This window comes from Megascapheus bottae, chromosome 10, assembly GCF_031878675.1.
Source record: "Megascapheus bottae isolate mThoBot1 chromosome 10, mThoBot2.hap1, whole genome shotgun sequence".
NCBI lineage: Eukaryota > Metazoa > Chordata > Mammalia > Rodentia > Geomyidae > Megascapheus > Megascapheus bottae.
In genome coordinates, this window is record NC_143518.1 from 17,289,193 (window position 1) to 17,310,509 (window position 21,317).

Here is a 21,317-nt window from a genome sequence, read left to right on the forward strand (position 1 = left end):
GCCAACACCAACTCACCTCAATGTCCAGAGTTAGCATTTTATCTCCTCTCAGCCTGCTGTTTCTCCAAGAGAAAACACCTGCCTTGGAGGTGTTCACCCCCTATGACATCTTCTAACCTCTTCATTGTAAACTACCTCTTAAATCTTATTAAATTAAGGGGGGAAATACCCCGATTCACTGTCCTGCTCATCATTCTAGACTGCGCAATTATCTGGATTACTAAAGCACCTGTGGTCAACTCTAAAGCTTCTATTCTTTCATCTCATTTCCATCAAGTTCATCTTGATTTAAACTTATTGTCTACACAAGTGTTTTCAGACCAATCATTTGATTAATGGATAATCCCAACCAGCTTGTCATATTGTCTTTCTTATGCAAAATGCCAACTCTTGTCAATGTAATTCGTGTACACTATGATCTATTGTTTTACTCTCTTTCTTATTGATATGCTTTTCAATATGCTTCTCTTTTAAAAAAAATCATTCCAGTTGAACAAAATCCACAGACCAAACCAAAGCCAAACAGCAGTATACACAGGTCACAAGGGCTTATCAAGAAGATTCATTACACACCATTCAACTAACACATTCATATTCTGATCCACTGCTCCTGGAATTCTTTCTGGATCTATAGTCAGCCTCTCTATTCTGTTTCATCACACATTCTCGTTGAGGAATGCACCTATCAGATACATATTGGCCACAATCATGTCAGTCTATGGTCTGCTGCTCTCTGCGTACTGAACAAAAGTTATTTATCTGCCAACCATTGACCCTTCTTTACACCTCTCGCCATCTTGCTACCTTGGAACGCTGGTTCCATAAATGACTGCATTTCTCTTTGGCCTTTTCCATCTTTTTCGTAGTCTATTCACTTTCTTCATTTGTAAACAATCTCTGCCTTTTCCTTTAAAATGCATATTCTTGTGCAAGTCTAAGATTCAGAATAAATGTTTATTAAGAATTTACCATGTGTAAGGAAGGAATGGCACTAAAATTTGGACATCTATTATCATAATTAATCTTCACGTAATCCTTAAGGGCAGATAATGTCTCCAGTTTACTGAAAAGGAAATCAAAAGTCAAAATTATTCAACAGGTAATTGGCAGAGCCAAACTTCCAACTCAGATGTCAGATCACTAAGCTTGTACTTTCACCAACTGTGTTGTTTCATGAAAGAAATATACCATATTCACTAGTTCCCTTTTCTTACCTATCAGACAGCGTAATTTGGCTCAGCCTTTATTTTCAATAATTTTTACATGGACAGACTTGACAACTTGTGTCAAAGCCACAATTCTGTAGAGTTCTTAATACTTCTCATTACTGTTTCTCTTTCCATTATCCCAAACTCACCAGAATTGTCTATGAGCTTCCTTTCTTCTGTCTTCTAAATGTCCATCTTCTCAGCCTACATACTCTCCTTGGATGATCTCATTTATTCCAATGGCTTCAATTGCCATCTATATACATTTCAACCAGACAGAATGGTAACTTGGCACATTCAAGTGACCCAGACAGCTTGTAATGCTGAGGAGTGACACCTGGAAGCAGACAGGCCACCCAAACAGACCCATGAGGGAAACATTTACTATGATAAATTCATTGTCATTGACCAGTATCTGACTCTTGGTATTGCAAACTCAGAAACTTGAACAGAACACTGTCAAGAGTATTTTAAACAACAGAGGCTAATGTATACAACTGGTATGCCAAAATATGAGTTACTATTAAAGAATATGACTGCTTAGTGAATCTGATGTATGTGTCTATCCAACCAGAGCCTTCCAGCCCCATTAAGAACGTACATGAGATTAAATGATCTAAAGGCTGTTTAGTAAGTGTGCATCCAGAACAAAGACAGTTAATCAGAGATTGTAATATGTAATGACATCATTATATACTTAAAAGGATAAACACCCCATCATTACAGTGGAATCCTAAAGATGAGTGGACTGGTTGGTTATTCAAGTGTAGAGTAAATTAACACTTTGACTCCTGGTTAGAGCTTAGTTGTATAATACTCATGTGTTTCTGTGACTGATTTTCATTGCTTTCCTTCAAACTTTTGGTTGGATGCTCATTTGAACAAGTTAATATATAGGACTTATTATCGAGACTCACTAACCTGAGAATAACCATGTCTTGTGAAGGAAACTTCACCACACTTCTGTTATAGGCATTCATATTTTAGCACCAGAAGGCAATGTTATTTCTCCTTTTCCCATGTTCTTGGGCCCACATCCCCAGGACTTCCTTAACAGGTAAGGAATCTGTTTTCTTCTTTTAATGGCCAATATACCTCATATCTCTCCTTTGAAATGATTTAAGATTTAATAATGTGCACATTTCATCTCTCAGGTGTCAAGGTTCCATCCTTCCAAAGGATCCAAGAGATAGAAATCTACAATCCCAATCATGTCATTCTTGCTTATAATCTTTCCAGGCTCTGTCAGCTTTCATCATAAAATCCAGACTCCTTAATGCTTTCAAAAGCAGCTTACTCATGCAATTCCCTCAGGCTTCAGTCTAGACCATGCTTCCTCCAGAAACGTTTTGTTTCTTCATACTCTTGAATTAGGTATATTGCTGTGAGGTCACAAGGCACTCTGTGCTTCTTTCTACTACAAAATATGTTCTTTTCCTAGCTGCCTGCCTTCCCCCTTACAGACTAATAGCTTGCTTGTAAGTTTTACTTGATTGTCTTGAAGAGTATAGAGGAGAGTCCTTGAAAAAAATGGCAAGAAAAATGTTATTGGCTAGTGACTAAGTAGGTGGATGAGTGGGTGGGTGGGGTAGATGGGTGGGTGGGTGGATGGATGGATAGATGGAAGGATGGGTGTATGGATGGATGTGTAGGGGGATGGATGGATGGATGGATGGATGGATGGATGGATGGATATAATGGTTTGGGTCTTTATATTCTCTAGCTGTTATCCCTATGGTGTCAGTGGCCTCCTACTCAAAAGAACAATGTAGCAAAGAACATATGTGTCTCAGACTTTCAATCTACTAGAATGTTAGGTATTATACATTAACTGTATTTAATTATTCTTTATCTACGACAATGGGTCAATTAAGTAAATTGGAATACTATTCATCAAGAAGTTTTTGTTTCATTTCTTTATCATATAATGAAAATGCTGTACTGTTTGCCAGGTTAGCTGACTTCCTCCTTTAATGTCTATGTTTCTCAGCAATACCATCATTCTATAATATTTTTAAAGAAATTTCACAAATAATGCTTTATTTAACTGTGGTCATATTACCAAGATAAAATTGAGGTTATCATACCTGACACTTCACATAAATCTATTTTAACTTTAGTCCCCACAGAGATCTAAAATACTCACAAGATGATTCAAGAAGAGGGGGAAAAGTTAGTTAGGAATCACTGCAGACTTGTGGAACCAGTTAGGTAGATCCTTTATATAGGACCTATGTATTGTGACATTCCTTCAATCTGATCAAATTTGAGAGTAGGCAGACTGACTTACAGCATGCAGCTGAGACTTTCTAGATAACATGTAATTCCCCCCAAATTATCTGATTAAATATTCAATATGTGGATCACAAGGATCCTTCCATTTCATATTCAAGCTTGGAAAAAAGTTATAGTCTCTCCAAAGAAAGGCCTAATTATCAAATGAGCATGTTCTAAATTTTAATCTTCTCACTTCAAAAGCAAAGGCCAGGCAGGCATGGTAGTATATGCCTATAATCCCAATTCCTTAGGCGGTGGAGACAGAAAGATCACAGTGTGAAAGTTGACCAGAGCAAAAGCACAAGTCTCTGCTTGGGGGAAAAAAAAAAACTAAAAGCAAAATGAGTTGGGGTGTGGCTCAGTGCTAGAGACAGCTCACTAGCCAGTACCACTCCCCACTACTCCCTAAAAATCCCCAAACTGTAAACTTATATAATATGAAATCAAGATTTTAAAACTCAGAGAAGTCATCAGTATTTCCTATATCTACTCAATTAGGCCTAGAGAAACAAAACAGTCCTTGCCCAAAGAGGTTAATATTTAGTTAAGAAGAAACATGAGAAATTATAAAGGCTATTAAGGATAGTCATTGCTGCAGGACACCCATAGCTCATGCCTGAAATTCTAGTGACTCATGAAAATGAGATCTAGAGAATTGTGGTTTAAGAGAAGCACAAGCCAAAAAACACCACAAGACTCTATCTTCAAAATAATTAGCAAAAACCAGACTTGGAGATTGAGTTAACACAGCAGAATGACAATAGAATAAAGCCAAGCAAGCTCAAGGTCTTGAGTTCAAACCCTGTTACCAGCAAAAATAATAAGAAGAATAAGAGTTACTATGTACTTAATCATTAACATGCTATAAAAATAATCCAGGGGAGAATGTTGTCAAGAATCCAGTGTAAATCCTATAAAATTAAGAAAAGTGAGGGGAGAGATAGGTGGGGCAAGGATATATGGGAATGTCAAAAGGGGTGACCTTGATAAAAGATATAGTGTGTTCATCAACTGCTTTGTTAAATGTCAAGTCCTTTTTACTATTTAAAGGTAATATGTGTATGTATGCACACATACACATGTATATTTACATATACAGTTGTATATATGTGTATATATACATATATACATGTATATGTATATGTTTATATATATACAGGTTATCTGTCTCTCAATTTAAGCTAAAACAAACAATTTTAAACAGAATGCAAAAACTTCTTTCTATGGAAGCCATCAAGACTTGTATTAAATACAAAATAAAGTTAAAGAAATTTAAAATATCTGATGTACCAAAATTTAGTCCCTATACATTAGAAAAATTTTACTACGAGCATAAAAATGTCTCTACCTTTTTATCTGAAAACATTCACTGACATAGGATCCCCTCTTTTAAGTTATTATATTTTTCTCATCTGACAAGTTAGTATTGTTTAAGCAAAATCTCTTATTCTTAGGAGTAGGACTTCAGGTAGAGCATTTGCCTAGCTTTGGGGTTGATCCTCAACATGGAAAACACAAATCCTCTCAGTTTTGAATTTTAGTGTATTTCCCTCAGTGGTAGTCCTCTTGAACTTAATAGACCAATCCTTTTCCTTGTAAGAATTTATCTTCCTGTAGAAGCTAAAGGAGACTAACAGAGCCATGGAGATTTTCTACATTGATATGGAAACCATATCTATTTAGGTTTCAGTATATAGAAATCTGTGTACATCTTTAAAGTTGGAATGCTCAATATTTTCTTTCTAAAAAAATCTATTTACAATGGTTTCATGTAATTTTTCTGCTGCTCATCAAAACAGTCCACGAGACTTTACTTAATACAAAAGTCCTGCAGTGTCTTCTTAACAATATGCAGGTCCTTCTGAACACAAAGTCATTGTACATTTACAGGTTTTATGAGAACAAAATCTTTAACCTAGAGAAAAGCAAGGGTGATATTTGTCTCGGTAAATCAAGTCCTTTCTACTTTCAACCTCTATAAAGTCACTGACTATTCACAATATTATGAGAAAATCATAGCCTTTGAAAATAGCCAATCAATTCACTAATTTTATAGATAGAGAAACCACAGTAGGGCAGGGTTAATTCATTTGCTTCAATGAGAAGGATATGGAAAAGTTAGGTTCCAATTTGGATGTTCTTTTTACTACGTTACATTTGCATTTGGAAAAGTACTGCTTGAATGATTTTTGTAAACTAAGTTCAATTTTAGCCTCATGAATAAAACCAACATGCCAGTAGTTGGACACAGTAATGGGACTCCAGAGATTTTCAATTTCTCCTCCATTCTCTTGAATTCTCTCCACACAATCCATCATTTGCATTTCTTCACTATTCTCACTGGGTCATTATTGATTTCCACATTACTAAATTCATTAGCCAATTCTCTAACCTCTTAATTGACAGATTCGTCATTCTCCTTTGACACACATTCTTCTCCTGTCTTCAGGACAATATATGCTCTCCTCCTTGACTTCGGTTTCTCTGGCAGCTTTACTCTTCTCCCTGGCAAAACCCAGAATGTCCCAGGCTGAGTCCTCACACCTTTCCTCTTCTTCATTTATATTCAGTCCCTTACTGGTCTCATCCATCTGCTGCACTAAATACCATCTTATAGGTACACCTTTGGATCCCAACTTTATATTGTAATCAAACCTTTCTTCCAGAGCTCTGATATCACATATACAGCTGAATTCTTCCATCTTCACTTGGATATCACAAAGCATCTTTTCTTCAAGTATAATTTTATTGTAAAGGTACTGTATAGAGGGGTTACAGTTACATAAGTAAGGTGATGAGTATATTTCTTGTCCAAGAGTGATACCCTCTCTCTTGTTTTTCTCCCACTTCCCTTCCCCTTGCAAGTTGTAAAGTTCATTTCCAACACAGTGTTTTGTTAGTACTGCTGTTCATTGGTTCACCCTTTGTCCTTTGTCTCACCATTTTGTTATTGTCCTGCCCTTCCCCAAATCAGATAAATGTATATACAAGACACAGGGGACCAAACTCAGAAACAATAACAACAGGGAATAAACCAAAGGAAAGAAAAAAAATGAAAGAAAAAATACATTACTTCACATAGTACATTTAAAACAAAAAAAATCCTCCATATCTTGGAGTGTATTTTGATTAGCCTCTTTTCATATGGTCAAGTATTCATAGATATTGAGCTATTGTGATCCTCTGCTAGGACTAGCCTAGACATATACTAATTATTACAAATGAGTAGAATTATACAGCCTGTTTTGGGTCTGGCTTTTTACTTTACTTAATATGATTTTTTCCAAGTCTTTCCATTTCCTTATGAATGGGGCAATAGATTAGCCAATAGATATATGACAAAATGCGCAACATCTCTGGCCATAAAAGAAATGCAAATCAAAACAACACTGGAATTCCACCTCACCCCAGTTAGAATGGCCATGATCAAGAAAACTAATAGTAGATGTTGGTAGGGGATGTGGCCAAAAGGGAATGCTACTACACTGTTGGTGAAAATGTAAGCTGGTTCAGCCACTCTGGAAAGCAGTATGGAGGTTCCACAAAAAGCTAAACATAGAACTATCCTATGAGCCAGTAATCCCACTCCTGGGCATTTACCCAAATGATCACAAACAAGACCACATTGCAGCTACCAGCACTATGTTCATTGCAGCATTAGTTATCATAGCTAAGATATGGAACCAACCCCGATGCTCCTCAGTAGACGAATGCGTCAAGAAAATGTGGTATTTATACACAGTGGAATTCTATGCTTCCATCAAAAAGCAACTTAGAGTTATGCACATTGCAAAACAAAAACCTCAAATGAAAGGACCACCAGGATATAGAAACAAGAGCCATATAATGTGTGATTGTTGTTCTTGATGTACTATGTTATTTCTCATCTCTTTTGTTGTCCCTTGGTTATCTCATATTGTTGCAGTATCTTACTTTGTTATCTGATATATTGTATATATGTTTATTTGTTTATTTGAAATAGGATGGAGAAGGAGGAAAACAAGATGAGGGGAGGGAGTGGGAGAGGGAAATGGGGACAAAAACATGAGATGGGGTAGCAATGTTTGTTAAGTAATGCACCTTCTATCTGCGAATATAATGTAACCCTTCTATTAATTACAATAAAAAAACATATTAAAAACAAAGACAAAAACAAAAGCCTCAAACTCACTCTTTCTTAAATGTGCTTCTCACTTGTTCTTCTCCATCTCAAGAGATGGCTGTGGTATGCCTCAGAACATGCCTTGTCTCCTGTATATTTGTCATCAGACAGTCCACTACCCAATCCATTCAGTGCCCACTTCAAACTACATACAAAGCACAAATATATTTCCAAATTTCCACAGATACCACATGCAGACAAGGTAGACCAGTATCTTCTGCCTGAAGTATGGATTTTTTTATGTATTCTTCCTGTTTCCACCCTTGCTATTCCAGTTTTCTCCAACAAACCCATGTTTACACAAATCATCAGATCATGTCACTGCTTCACTGAAAACTCTACAATTGGCCATCCAAAGACACAGACAGGGACCTTTGAGCCTTTTTCTGAACTGGCCCCTTTCTCATTTCTAATCCCAGCCCCTAACTTCTCCCTATCTTCACAGTGTTCTTGACACACTGGTCTTTTCATTGTTTCTTGAACTCCTCAAGATGCTCTTGCCAGAAGAGCTTTTCATTAATTATTTATCTGCCTTTACAGTCTTTCCCCAGCTACCCTAACACTCCCTCCCTCACCTCCTCCTAGTCTTTGTTAAAGAGGTCTTGTCTTTGGGAGCTTTCCCAGCCACTATATTTAAAATTCCAATAGTCTCTATCCATGCCAGACTCCTCATATGTTTTTCCATAGCAATTATCACCATCAAAGGTGTATCTACTGCATTTTAATTATTTTCTTAATTGTTTGTGTCCTTTTTCTCCAATAGAAAGTAAACTCTATGAGTACTGGGATTGTATGTGTTTTATTCCTTTTTGTAGTCTTAGTGCCTGAAGCAATGCCTAAAACCAAGTAGGTGGGTGAACCAGGAATGCATAATGCTATCAGATATCCTAGGAAGAAAGCAGAAACTTAATTGGGAAAGAGAAGGCGGAACTTTTCCTTCTATAAAAGCAACTTGTTAGATACACCATCAGGTTCTCTCTCCTTTGATTCTGTCTTACAGAGAAGAGGAGAAATAAGAATAATAAAAGGAACTGTAGGGCCAGGAGTATGGCCTAGTTGTAGAGTGCTTGCTTTGAATGCATGAAACCCTGGGTTCAATACCTCAGTACCACATACATAGAAAAAACTAGAAGTGATGCTGTGGCTCAAGTGGTAAAGGGCTAGCCTTGAGAAAGCCCCAGGACTGACAAAAAAAAGTCTTTTTGGGGGGCCAGGAGCATAGCCTATTGGTAGAGTGCTCACCTAGCATGCAAGAAGCCCTAGGTTCGATTCCTCACTCAGTACCACATTATCAGAAAAGGCCAGAATGGCTCAAGTGGCAGGGAGTTAGCCTTACACAAAATGTAATCAAGGACAACGCCCAGGTCCTGAATTCAAGCCCCTGGACTGGCAAAAAGGTAAAAAGGAACTCTAAGCTAAGCATTGATGGCTTAAATGTGTAATCTTAGCAACGCAAGAGGCTGAGATCTGGGGATTGCAGTTCAAAGCCAGCTCTAGTAGGAAAATCCAAGTAAGATTATTATCTCCAGTTAGTCCCCAGAAAACTGAAAGGTGTGCCATGGCTCAAAGTGGTAAAGTGTTAACCTTGAACAAAAGGAGCCCAGAAACAGTATCCAGGCCCAGAGTTCAAGACCACTACTGACAGAAAAAAAAGGAACTGCATAATCGATAACAACCATCAATCCTCCCCTAAAGTTGCATTCCAAAGAAGGTAGGGGATATTTTTGAGTGCTATATAGAATACAGAAAATATTCCTTCCAAAGAGTGGGGAGGGGCAGTCCTAGGGCTTGAACTCGGGGCCTGGGTACTCCCCCTGAGCTCCTTCTTCTCAAGACTTGCACTCACTGCTTGAGCCACAGGGCCACTTATTGCTTTTTCTGAGTAGGTTATTGTAGATAAGAGTCTCACAGACTTTCCTGCCCAGGCTGGGCTCGAATGGTAACCCTCAGTTCTCAGCCTCCTGGGTAGCTAAGATTAATTAAAAGCAAGAGTCATGGACACCAGCTCTCTCACACACTTTTTTTCAAATATTTTTATTGTAATTAATAGAAGGGTTACATTATATTCACCAGATAGAACATACATTACTTCACAAACATTGATACCCTTTCTCATGTCTTCTCACACATTTTTAATAGGAATGTAGCACAGCATAGTTGCTTTGGACCACAAGGCCAATAGTTCCTAAAAATAAATAAATAAATAAACAGAGTTACTGGTACCTAGCAATTTAGTGATATACCCAAGAGAAATGAAAACAACCACAGATACTTTTGTACATGAATGTTTATGAAAAAGCATTGCTTGTCATAGATAGAAATCAAATATCCATCACAAACTAATTTATTAACAAAATACGGCATATTATACACTGCAATAGCATTTGATTCTAGAAAATAAAGTTCTGATATATGATATGACTTGAATGATACTTGAGATTATGCTAAAGTGGCCAGTTTACAAAATGCTATAGACTATATAATTCTACTTATATTTTATTCTAGAACAGGAAAATTTGGAGAGACCAAAATACACACTAGTGGTTGCTCAGGTCTTGGTAGAGAACTATAAAAAGAAGCTAAAATGCACTGGATATCTTTATGAATTGATGATCGCATTATAAGCTTGAGTGTGGTGATCCTTTCACATAGGTTAGAATGCAGCAGAACTCACTGAATCTTAAGTGGGTGAAGAACAAACTAACAAATTTACACATCAAATGTGATGGGGAGTGGGACAGTGTCCTAATCTAGGTAATCAGCCTCAAAAGGTAGATTTCCTTTCCATGACCCCTGGCTGCATCTGGTGCCTCCTTCTATTCCTCTATATCTGGAGGTAGCTCCAGTATTGCCTTTCTAGTACACAGTTTTAAATGGCTTTATATCACTTCATCATCTACATAGGAGACATTCTTCCTTTTTTATAGTTTTCCACATCTTTTCTTTTCCTTTTTTGTGGTACTAAGGTTCAACTCAAGACCTCTGTGTTAGGTGAATAGGAGTGGTACCAACTTTATTCTTTATCCAGCCAATCTTCTCTGTACTTTCCATGCAACCTTATCACAAATACACCTTGCCTCAATCTGTAATATATACACCCAAAGCAATCACTCGGTATTTGGTTAAAATCCTTAGAATACATCCCAGAACATAACCACCATCTCATCTAGCTGCGATAGTAGGTGTCAACAGCACTCAAGGTCATTAAGACAATTAATTAGTTATATTAATTCTGTATATTACTTCTTTCCATAGTGGCTATTTTATCCAACCATGTAAATATGCGTGTGAAACTGTGAAAAGGCCTTAAATGCAACACAGAGAGCCAGAAAAATGCCACTATTAGACGTGATTTCAGATAATGTTTAGATTCAGTCCTCTCAAATTGAGGGCCAGGTGCATGCACAAAACCCAGGTTCCATTCCTCCATACAACATACACAGAAAAAAAGCCAGAAGTGGTTCTATGGCTAAGTGGTAGAGCAGTAGCCTTGAGAAAGCCCAAGGACAGGGCCTAGGCCCTGAGCTTAAGCCCCAGGACTGGCAAAAATAAATAAATAAATAAATAAATAAATAAATAAATAAATAAATAAATAAATAAATTGACTTTTCTATTGTCACTCAGAAAAACAGCCAATCCCCATTCAAAACTTTCTGATCTAACCCCATGACAGAGAAAAGCAAATCAAAATCTTATAATGATTTCACACACACACACACACACACACACACACACACACACACACATGCACGCACGCACGCACACATGCACGCACCACAAAGATAGCATTATAATTAGAGCAATTACTAAGGTAAAAGTTAATAGCAATTTTAATTTCTCTCTTCAAAAAGTACTTTACTTACCATCTCACATGAGCTCTTGGCCATTCGTCTCATTTTATTAAGTTATATATACTATTTATCTTATGAAGTTATATATACTATTTATCTTATGAGACCAATTTACATTCATTAATAAGTTTTCCCATATAATTTAGTTCATTAAAGCTCTGTTATTTGCTTGCTATGTTTCTCTCACGTCGAATCTTGGCAGGTGAACAACAGGGAAGTCAACTACAGCCCTGTACATACTTTTTCAGTTGGTAGTGAGTGGAAGACAGCATAATACAGTTCATGGCGATCTTTCTTATCTCTTCAAAAGATCATGATTGCACCATTTTCACTTACGATCCAACAACAAAATTTCAAAAGAGATTTTTTTTCTGTAGCAAAATGTAGTGTTAATTAGTGGAAACCATATTTTCTTTGCACTTTTATCAACATCAGATCCATCTCAATAGAAGAAACAGGCTATTCCAAAGTAACAAAGCCTCCAACTACATCACAATTGGCTTCTTGAGAGTTTACAGACAGAAGCAGCCATAACATTTGAAGTGTTCTACTAGAAAATAAGCACAGTATATGACCACTCCATTCTTTACTTAAATAGGAAGACTGTGTATGCTTTAATCAATCTAGAAACTACTAAGAAATCCAAGAAGAGGGGGTGGACTGGGTTTTTTTTTTTTTTTTGCCATATGAAGAACAACAACAAAAAAAAAATCCCAGAGAGTCCAATTTCCCTCTAACGTTTTTTAACAGCTGAAACCCACCATCCTCAATAACTTGAAACAATCTGAACTCATTCATATTTATCAAACATGGAGGGGGCAATGCTCTCAACATCATGCTCTTCTAAAGAGGTTGTGTCAAAGTCTGGTAAAGAGAAGAGAACTTCAGAAGCGGGAAGAATGTGAAAGAGCCATGGGGTAGGACTTTTTTTTTTTTTTTTTTTTTTTTTTTGAGAAACAACTGCTCTGTTTCTTCCACTGGGCAGCTACTTGTGCTAATGAAACTCAGGTGGACAGGAGACAGCAAAGCCCCAAAGTGCAGGCTGTGTAATGCTACCCTCTGCGATGACAAAGGGGGCTCCTTTAGGCCTCACAGAGAGGTGCTACTTTAAAGAGGAACTGGAAGAAGGGGGGGAGTAAATAGGATCCTATTACGGCAGAGCAACTGAAATGCATAGCTCTGGGGCACAAAATAAAGTTATTTTGTTTTAACTACCTTTGTGGAGCACAAACCTACCCTTTTGCCTGTGTTTATACTAAATGCCACCTGCACCTACCTATGCACACACACCCCCATGGGGGAATCTAAGTAACCCATGACCTTGTGCTGGAGATGAGTAAATTCTTTTGCCAAATGAATGGCTTCTGTCTTTTACTTTCATGCGAGCAATGGCTCCTTACAGGTTCCCTGGTGGATTCCACCACAGGCTTTCCCCACTTTTGTGCTGGCTAGCCTACCTGGTTAGCGCTTCACATGAACTCAATATTGCAGCTGTATACCATGTCCAAGTTACCTTCCTGTTCTCGCACTATAAACACAAGTGAATTAAATTAACTCTGATGCTGTGACCAAGTCTCTCAGTTCTGGTTTTTCACCAGGCCTCCAGGTTTGGGCACAGGGCTGTTCAAATTTCCTAAACAAGCCCCTCTACTCTGTGGCTTAAGGAGGTATCCCAGAGCAAGCCCAGATGCCAGCTAGCAATTCTTTGTTACAACTGTTTCTCTCTCTCTCTCTCTCTCTCTCTCTCTCTCTCTCTCTCTCTCTCTCTCTCTCTCTCTCTCTCTCTCTCTCTCTCTCTCTCTCTCTCTTTCTCTCTCTCTCAAAAGTGATTTTGAAACCCTCTGATCATATAAACAACCCCAGAGCATAACCATAACATAATCACAAGACATAACAAATACTGGAAGGGGTGGGGGTGGGGTGGAGACACATTTCTCTTACCTGGATCATGGAAAGGCACCAGGGCGAAGTTGAAGAGAGGTCTCTTGGGTCTTTTCAGAGACGTCTCCAAAATTTTGGAAGCCCCTTCAATCACCTGAACTAAGTCATCGTACATGGAGCCCGTCACATCGAACACAAAAGCCAGGGTGGAAGCGCCCTCGGGGATGGCGTCTGCCCGGCTGTCCCACGGGGGGCTGGCATCTTGAGCTAGGGAGGTGGAGAGCAGAGCCCACAGGAACACGGGCTGGACCACTTCCCAGGAAATCATGTTTCCCCCTTTTTCTTCTTTTGGCTCCCCTGCCTTGAGCACCTATGCCCCGGACCCAGTCCTCCTCTACAAAGAGACCAGATGGCCCGGCTCAGTCACCGCTCACCAGAGCCCCCCACCCCCGATCGCCACGGGGTCCGGAGCTGGGAAGCGGCAGGGCTGGGCAGTGCGGAGCAGCCGCGCGCGGGGATGCGGCAGCTTTTGTCTGGACGCGGCTTCCTCTCCCCTCCCGGCTGCTATCTGCCCGCCGGCCGGGCGCTGCGTGCAGCCGCGGGGTGCGGGCAGCGCGCGGGGTCCATGCGTGGCCCCCGTTCCCGGGGTGGGGGGGGGGTCAGCGAAGAGCCCGCAGGGCGGCCGGGTCCCGCCGCGCTCCCGCCCGCCACCGCACCGCGCCGCGAACCGTCGCCCAGCTTTCCACTACGCGCAACTCCCCAGCCAGCCCGGCGAGGAGAGGGAAAGCTTGGCTCGGCCTCGCCTCCTGATTGGCCAGCTGCCGCTCCCCCCCCAACACACACATACACCCCGCTTCTCCTGCTCGGGAGCACACACACACACACACACACACACACACACACACACACACACACACACTCCCGCCTTGCAAGGGTGACTTCCACTTTCACTGATCCTGGGGTAGTTGGGTACCAGGAAAGTCCTTGCACCCGCACTCTGCCCAATCTACAACACCCCAGCATAAACAATGGCTTGCAGGAATGTATGGCAGGGACCCAAAGGAAGGGACACTGCATTAAGGAGCACAAAGGGAATTTTCTTTTTTTTTTCTTTTTTCCTTATGTGTGCCACAGCAGCTTCTGAGACTTTCTTTATCATAACTCGACCCCCCCCCCACCTCCAACCAGAAGTCAAGGTATCCCAGCTCAGTCTCCTGCCCCTCACCACCCGGCCGACCCCCCAGCCCAGCCAGGAGAGGGAGCTAGAACATTCACTACACACACACACACACACATACACACACACACACACACACACACACACATTGAGCACTCTGATCTCCTACTGGGAGGCTGAAGAACTTGCAGGGAAAGGAAAAGGAGGAAAGGGAGAGGGGGGACGGAGGGGAGAGGGGGATAAGCCAGAAGCAGAAGGGAGAGGAAAGAGGCTGGGGTTATGGGGAAGGGGTGAGACAGACAAGCAAGTCCCTGACTGCCTGGGGTTGCTAGAGAGGAAAGTTGGGTGGTGATAAATGATGGAAGTCCAAAAGTAAGGATTAAGGGGATGAGACATACGGCAAGAGAATGAGACAATGAGACATACTTAATTCATATGGAGGAGAAATAGGCTGCGTTTCATTACAAGATCAAAATCCACAGTAGCTGGGCAGTTTGAACCCCTGCAAAGCAGAGACAGCCATGTCTTCTCCTGGACCAGCCAAAAACCCAATACTAGGGTTGGCATTTTCTTGCCCACAAATAAGGAAACCTCAGTCTTGAGAACATTACAATGGTGGCTGTGTTGCAATTCTGATAGACGTTACAAATAGCAGATTGGAAGGGGTAAACAAAGTCAACAAAGGGCTTGTGAGTCTTTACTTCCTTTTCGTGGAGGCCAGTGTCTTCCCCGGAAAAGGTGTTGTCTGGATGCCAGCACCCATCTTGATGGGTGTTTGAATGTGCATTTGACCACCCATCCAACATTAGGGCAGCCTCAGGAAGAAGCAGCTCCAGAAGTCTTTTATAACCTGCAACCATCTTCTCTTTCAGAGCCAGCAGCTATGAAACCTCAGTTTATGATGCCCATAAGTCATGTCACTTGAAGAAAGCAGAGGGGCCATTTGAGTTGAGTGGGAATTTGAGAGGAGAAAAGGGAACCCAGCTTCCTTTCCAAGTAGTATTTAGAGAATGTTGAATGCTATGTGAACAGTCCCTTCCTCTGTTTATTTAAGAAGGATTTCATTCTAAGTCCTAGAGCCTGGAGCAATTCCAGGTGCTTTAGGAAGGGTCCTAGAGCCAAACGATTAAGAGTCCTGGATCAGATAGACTGGGTTCAAAGGCCAGCTTGGTAACTTTCACCAGATTTTGCCTATTTCATGTCACCCGACAAGGGTGAAGTGATCTATAAATGTTGAGAGGAATGTTCAACGAATGTCAATTAGATTGCCTGTTTAATAGTGTTATTTGAATCTTCTTTATCGTTTCATGTTCTGCCCTCTTGTGATCAGTTACTGTGGGAGTAGCAAACATAAGAGTGAGTTTGTCAGAACTTTATGCAGTTCAATAAGTTTTTACTTCATGTGTGTTGAAGATCTGTGATTGAATGTCATGTTCTCTTGATTTAATGACACTTTTAATTTTTAATTATTTTTTTGTTGGTGGTCATGGGTCTTGGACTATGGGTCTGGACGTTGTCCCTGAGCTTTTCAGCTCAAGGCCTATCCCTTGAGCCACAGTTCTACTTCTGACACTTTTACAATTAGGAATTGACCCTCACTTGGTGGTATTCTTTGTTCTAACCTGTAATTTGTCTGATATTAACATTGTTAATGTTATAAGGCATTATAGTTATATACTTGTTATATAGTGTTATAAGACAATATATTTGTATATTAATATAGTTAATGTCTAAGACAGTTTCCCTCTTTAGGGAGGTTTAAGTCAGATCATTTTTATCTTTAGTGCTTCATTTGATGTATATGGATATTTCTAACAGAATCATTTTTAATATTCCTGTTTGATAATTCCAACACCTGTGTTAGTTCCATAATTTTCCTCCTATATATTGGTTATATTTTTTGGATATAATTGTTTTATTACATTAACTAATTATCAAATATGACTATATATAAAACGTGATTACACATAACCATTACATATAAAATATACAAAATTTATACATATGTAATAACATATTATATAGATAAATATATAAATGTATATAATTATATATTTTATATGTGTTATACATGCATTATACATTATATATCAATATATACTTTACCTGTGATTATACATAAATATACAAAACATAAAATAAATATAGATATATTATATATAAAATATAGATATATGTTATAATTTTAATGTAAATTATGTTATTTTTAATAAAAATAATTAATTTATAATGTATTTCATAAATATTTTGTAAAAATATTTCATATTTATTCCTTTTTAAAATTTTATTTTATTTTTTATTATAGGGGTAATGTATAGGGGGGTTACAGTTACATTTGCCAGGTAGTAGGTGCATTACTTCTAACACATTGATACCTCTTCTCATGTTTTTGTCCCCATTTTCCTCCCCCCAGTTATATATATTTTTTTCTTTCTCCCCAGGGCTCATAATCTTGGGATATCAGACATTGTGGTTTTAACTTGGCAGGTGCTAGATATTTTTATGCCTCTAAAAATATTCCTGAATCTTGTTCTCGAAAAAAGTTTAAGATATTTGAAATCATTTAATCCCTTTAAAACTTAATTTTTTATTTTATTTATTTACTGTTTGTTTATTGTTTGCTCGTCCTGGGGCTTAACCTCTGGACTTGGGCCCTATCCCTGAGCTTCTTTTGCTCAAGGCTAGCACTTTACCTATTGAGCAGCAGTGCCACTTTCAGCTTTTACTGAATAGTTTACTGAAGAAAAGAGTCTCATGAACTTTCCTGCCCAGGCTGGCTTCAAACCATGATCATCAGATGTTAGCAACACCCCAGTTCTTTTAATTTTTTTAATAAGTAACACCCAAATAGTGTTCAGTTTAAGGCTAATTGTTCCCATTACTGAATAAAGACACATCTGTATGTTCTATGCTCTGGGAATCCTGAATACTCCCATCTGTCTGGTGGCATATAGAAAATTCCATTTTCTGGATATTGTCTTCTTTAATCCCACTACCTGCTTTTGCCATGGCATTGAGTATTTTCTTAACATGCCTTTGTGGATCACTACTCAGCTCACTGATCAGTGGGGACCCTCTCCAGATCTCTGAAATTATCTACATAGCTCTTTCTGGTGTTCTCGTCTACAAAAGATAGCTGTGTATTTACACTTCAGCTCTGTCCCTCAGCTCAGCCAATCTGCTGGACTGCTCCAGGGTTCCACCTCAACTCATTGAGAGGGACCCAGACACTCTCTAGAGGGAGTAAATATGAAAAACTCTAGGGCCCATCCCATTCGCTTCCGACCTCCCTTGTCTTCTTCTTCCTAAAAATATAATGAGATAGTGAAAGATGAAGTGAAATCACATGATTAAATGAAATGGTTATAATGCATTAAGTCCATGGGTTTTTTTGTTTGTTTTTTTTGTTGTTGTTGTTTTTTCTGGATACAGTTTGAAATCTGGAGCTACCTATATATGCACTAAAGACACACAACATTGAGAGTGAAAGATAACCAGAGAATCTGTACGTTGTTCGTTTATAGAAGGTCTTGAGTAGCTCCTGTGGCTTACATTTAAATAGCATCCAAAGACCAAGTGTTGAAGGTTTGGTACCCAGCCTAGGGGCATACTCTAGTAGGGGGGTTGGAAACACAAATCCCTGCCTGTTTCTCTCTTTCACTTCCTGGATGCTGTTAAAGGACCAGCTTCTGTCTGGAACTCCTTGACATGAGGAATGTCTTCCCACAGGCCTGACAGCAAGAATCTGAGTGCAGACTGGTACCACCCCACCAATGACCCAAAGTTATCCTTTCCTTCTTATAAGTTGATTATCTCTCCAGAATGCAAAAATAAGCAGGATAAGGGAAAGTCAGTGTAAGGATTTTGTAAGATAATGACCATTGTTAACATCTACTGGAACTTAGTGCCCCCAAAGTGTCTGAAAAAACCCATGTCATGTTTCTACAGATTGTTCAGAATGTTCTTAAGGAGAAAAAGGAGCAGATGAGGGAAAGTGTGGGGGTGGGGAAGAACTTGACACTGGCTTGTGCTCTGTCGATCAAAGTCTTACTCCACAACATATAAACTTACCACACTGTTTTAGGCTCTACATATATGAGTACTGGTCTGGTTTGCTCATCTGGTAAGCCCAAGACAGAGACAAGAAGCATATAGGAAAAATCTGAAGAAAGAGGCCACCAGGATATACCTACATGAATTTGGCTGGATCCTGGGTAGAAGTCTTTGCCAAATCAGAAGAATAGGAGGTATCCAAAAAAACTGCAGGGATGAAGACCGGGGGAAGAGGGGGGGGAGAGGGGAGGGGAGAGTAATGGGGACCAAGACATGTGAAAGGGTATCAATATATGTGAATTAATGCACCTTCTATCTGGCAAATATCAATATTAATTACAATAAAGAATATATATATAAAAAAAACTGCAGGGATCCAGAGAACTCTTGAGTATTATCCAATGTTATACCTTATTTGACAGTAGAAAAATTAGAGCTCATTAGAACAGCATAGTTAAGAAACTAAACCTAGCTCTGCTATCTCTGAACCCAAAATACTCTAGGTATTTACTTACCATTCCTCTAAAAATTTGCTGAGTTATTTACATATGAATGCTACTAAGTTCTATACAAAAGGAAGTATATGCCCTGCCCTCATCTTACAGTTTAGTAGGGTTAAGAGAACAGTGGAAAAAATGCTTTGAAAGACACAATCTATCATACTAAGAACGTAAGTAGGACAAGCCCCTTTCTCAGAGAAAGCAGATCAAAGAACCATTCCATAAAGTACCGGCATCTCAGGTGTGTGTAGAGTATGTAGAAATCTATCAGGCCCTCAGGTGTGGGTGGAGTTCATAAAAGTGCCATGTTTGGTTAGAGAATGGGGCAGAGCAACAGGGAGTCAAGCATACATCATTAGTTAGTTTACATACCAGTTGTAGAGGCCTTGGATTATATCCTGAAGGCCAAAGAGCAAAAGGAGTTAGAATTCCCAGACAGTGGGGGGGAGGGGGAGAGGGTGTGTGTGTGTGTGTGTGTGTGTGTGTGTGTGTGTGTGTGTAGAGGGAGGGAAGGAGAGAGAGAGAGAGAGACAGAGACAGAGACAGAAACAGAGACAGAGAGACAGAGAGAGACAGAGACAGAGACAGAGAGCTGGGATAAGGAAAATAAACTGTAAAAGGAACAAAAATTAATAATTGTAGTAATGCTACTACAATAGTAATATGACTCACATCTTCATCAAAATGGCCAGAGGCCTGGTGAGCTTAAAGTCAAAGTTGGAGAACAGGGACAGTCAACATTCGAACTCAAGTTATCTGATTCCAGTGAGGAGCCAGTGTTCCTCACTGCTTTGCAATGCTGCCCTCTGGCTGTAAGTTATGAACTAAGTTAATAGTGATGCACAGCACAGAAGAGATTGACTCCAGCAACTAAAAAAGTTGATAGCTCTCATATGAAAACAGTTCGTAGGTCATTCCAAACACAAACCACAAGCATTCTGGAAAGACTCTGAGGGCAGAGACAAAAGGAAAAATCTTAGTTCTGACCCCTAGCTTTGGTCTGTCTTAGACCCCTTCAAGGAACAAAAGATGGAGGTAAGAGAAGGGAAGAGTCTGTTTGTTTGTTTGTTTGTTTGGAGGCTACAAGCACAATGACAGACTAGGGACCATGTAGCTAATGGTGAATGCATTGCCAGTTTCTTGCTAATAATCAGAATTAGCCTGAAATTCTCTTTATTTTGATTTGCATCAGTAGTGTTAAACTAGTAAAATGTGGGAAGGATGGGGCATATGAGAAGGTAACAGTTTTCTATGTACTTCAGCACATTTACAACTAAGTACAAAAAGTTCTTAGATTCAGTTTTCCCTCTCGAACTTCTGTCTGTCCTGGAAAAGATAAGATTGCCTACTGGTACAGTATTTGATGTGATCCCATCATTGGAAGCATTCTTCTTACTGAGCCTGATGCAGCCTCTCTCACAAATGCATTGACTTAATGAAGGTGGTGAAGATACTTGCTGTAAGCCATGAGTGCAAATTGTCTTTTGCAAATGACTAAATGACTTGATGTTCTCAAACTCCCCCCCTACCATGTTCAGTTGTCTCTGTAAGGAGGCCCAGGATTACTTTATGTTTACTTTAGCACATTGCTACAGAGCAAGTAATGTCTATTACCACTGGGTTAAAAGTAGAGTACTAGTGCATCAACCACAGTGATTATACTTGGCACTGTTACTAGGCTAAAAAAAATCAAGTTAGATTTGTTCTTCTCTTGTCTCTCTTTAGAAAGCAATAAAAGGACAGAGTGCCATCGTGTTGTAACTGGAAAATTAATCACATCAAATATTCTCTTATACTAATCAAGTTATAAGTCTGGAATCAGCTTATAGAAAACAGATGTTTACATTCTTGTTCTTTGGTACTAATGTCAAGAGAAGAAAGCACTGAATAACTATGTCATGGCATACTTTGCGGAATGTAACACTCTGCTTTTACTTTTTTTTTTTTTAATGAAGCCATGTAGTCTGTGGTCAGCGAGGGGGACAGCCAGAAGGGGGAAAGCATCAAGGGTCTAGTCTTCCACTCCTTATATAGGCAAAATTCCTTCCTCTGTACTGGAACAGGAAGTGTGCTGCCTGAAGTGGAGGAAAAAGGCACACAGCAGGAAGGAAAGGACTCACCATGGCAAGTGTCTAGTACTTTCTCCAGAGGACCCTCCCCCACTCCACCCCACACCACCCCATATGGCTCAAAGGGCACCCTAGTCCT

At 39.5% G+C, this 21,317-nt stretch overlaps 1 protein-coding gene across 2 annotated transcripts in view; it reads right to left on the bottom strand.

Moving 5' to 3' along the window:
- The window catches only part of Hmcn1 (hemicentin 1), a 389,576-nt gene extending 375,457 nt beyond the window's left edge, over positions 1 to 14,119 (bottom strand). For both annotated transcript variants that reach the window (XM_090340222.1, XM_090340223.1), the window contains exon 1: positions 13,440 to 14,119. In XM_090340222.1, coding sequence (XP_090196348.1) covers positions 13,440 to 13,707 — 268 coding nt within the window. In that variant the 5' untranslated portion in view covers positions 13,708 to 14,119. The remainder of the gene's footprint in view (positions 1 to 13,439) is intronic.
- Between the last annotated feature and the right edge of the window lie 7,198 nt (positions 14,120 to 21,317).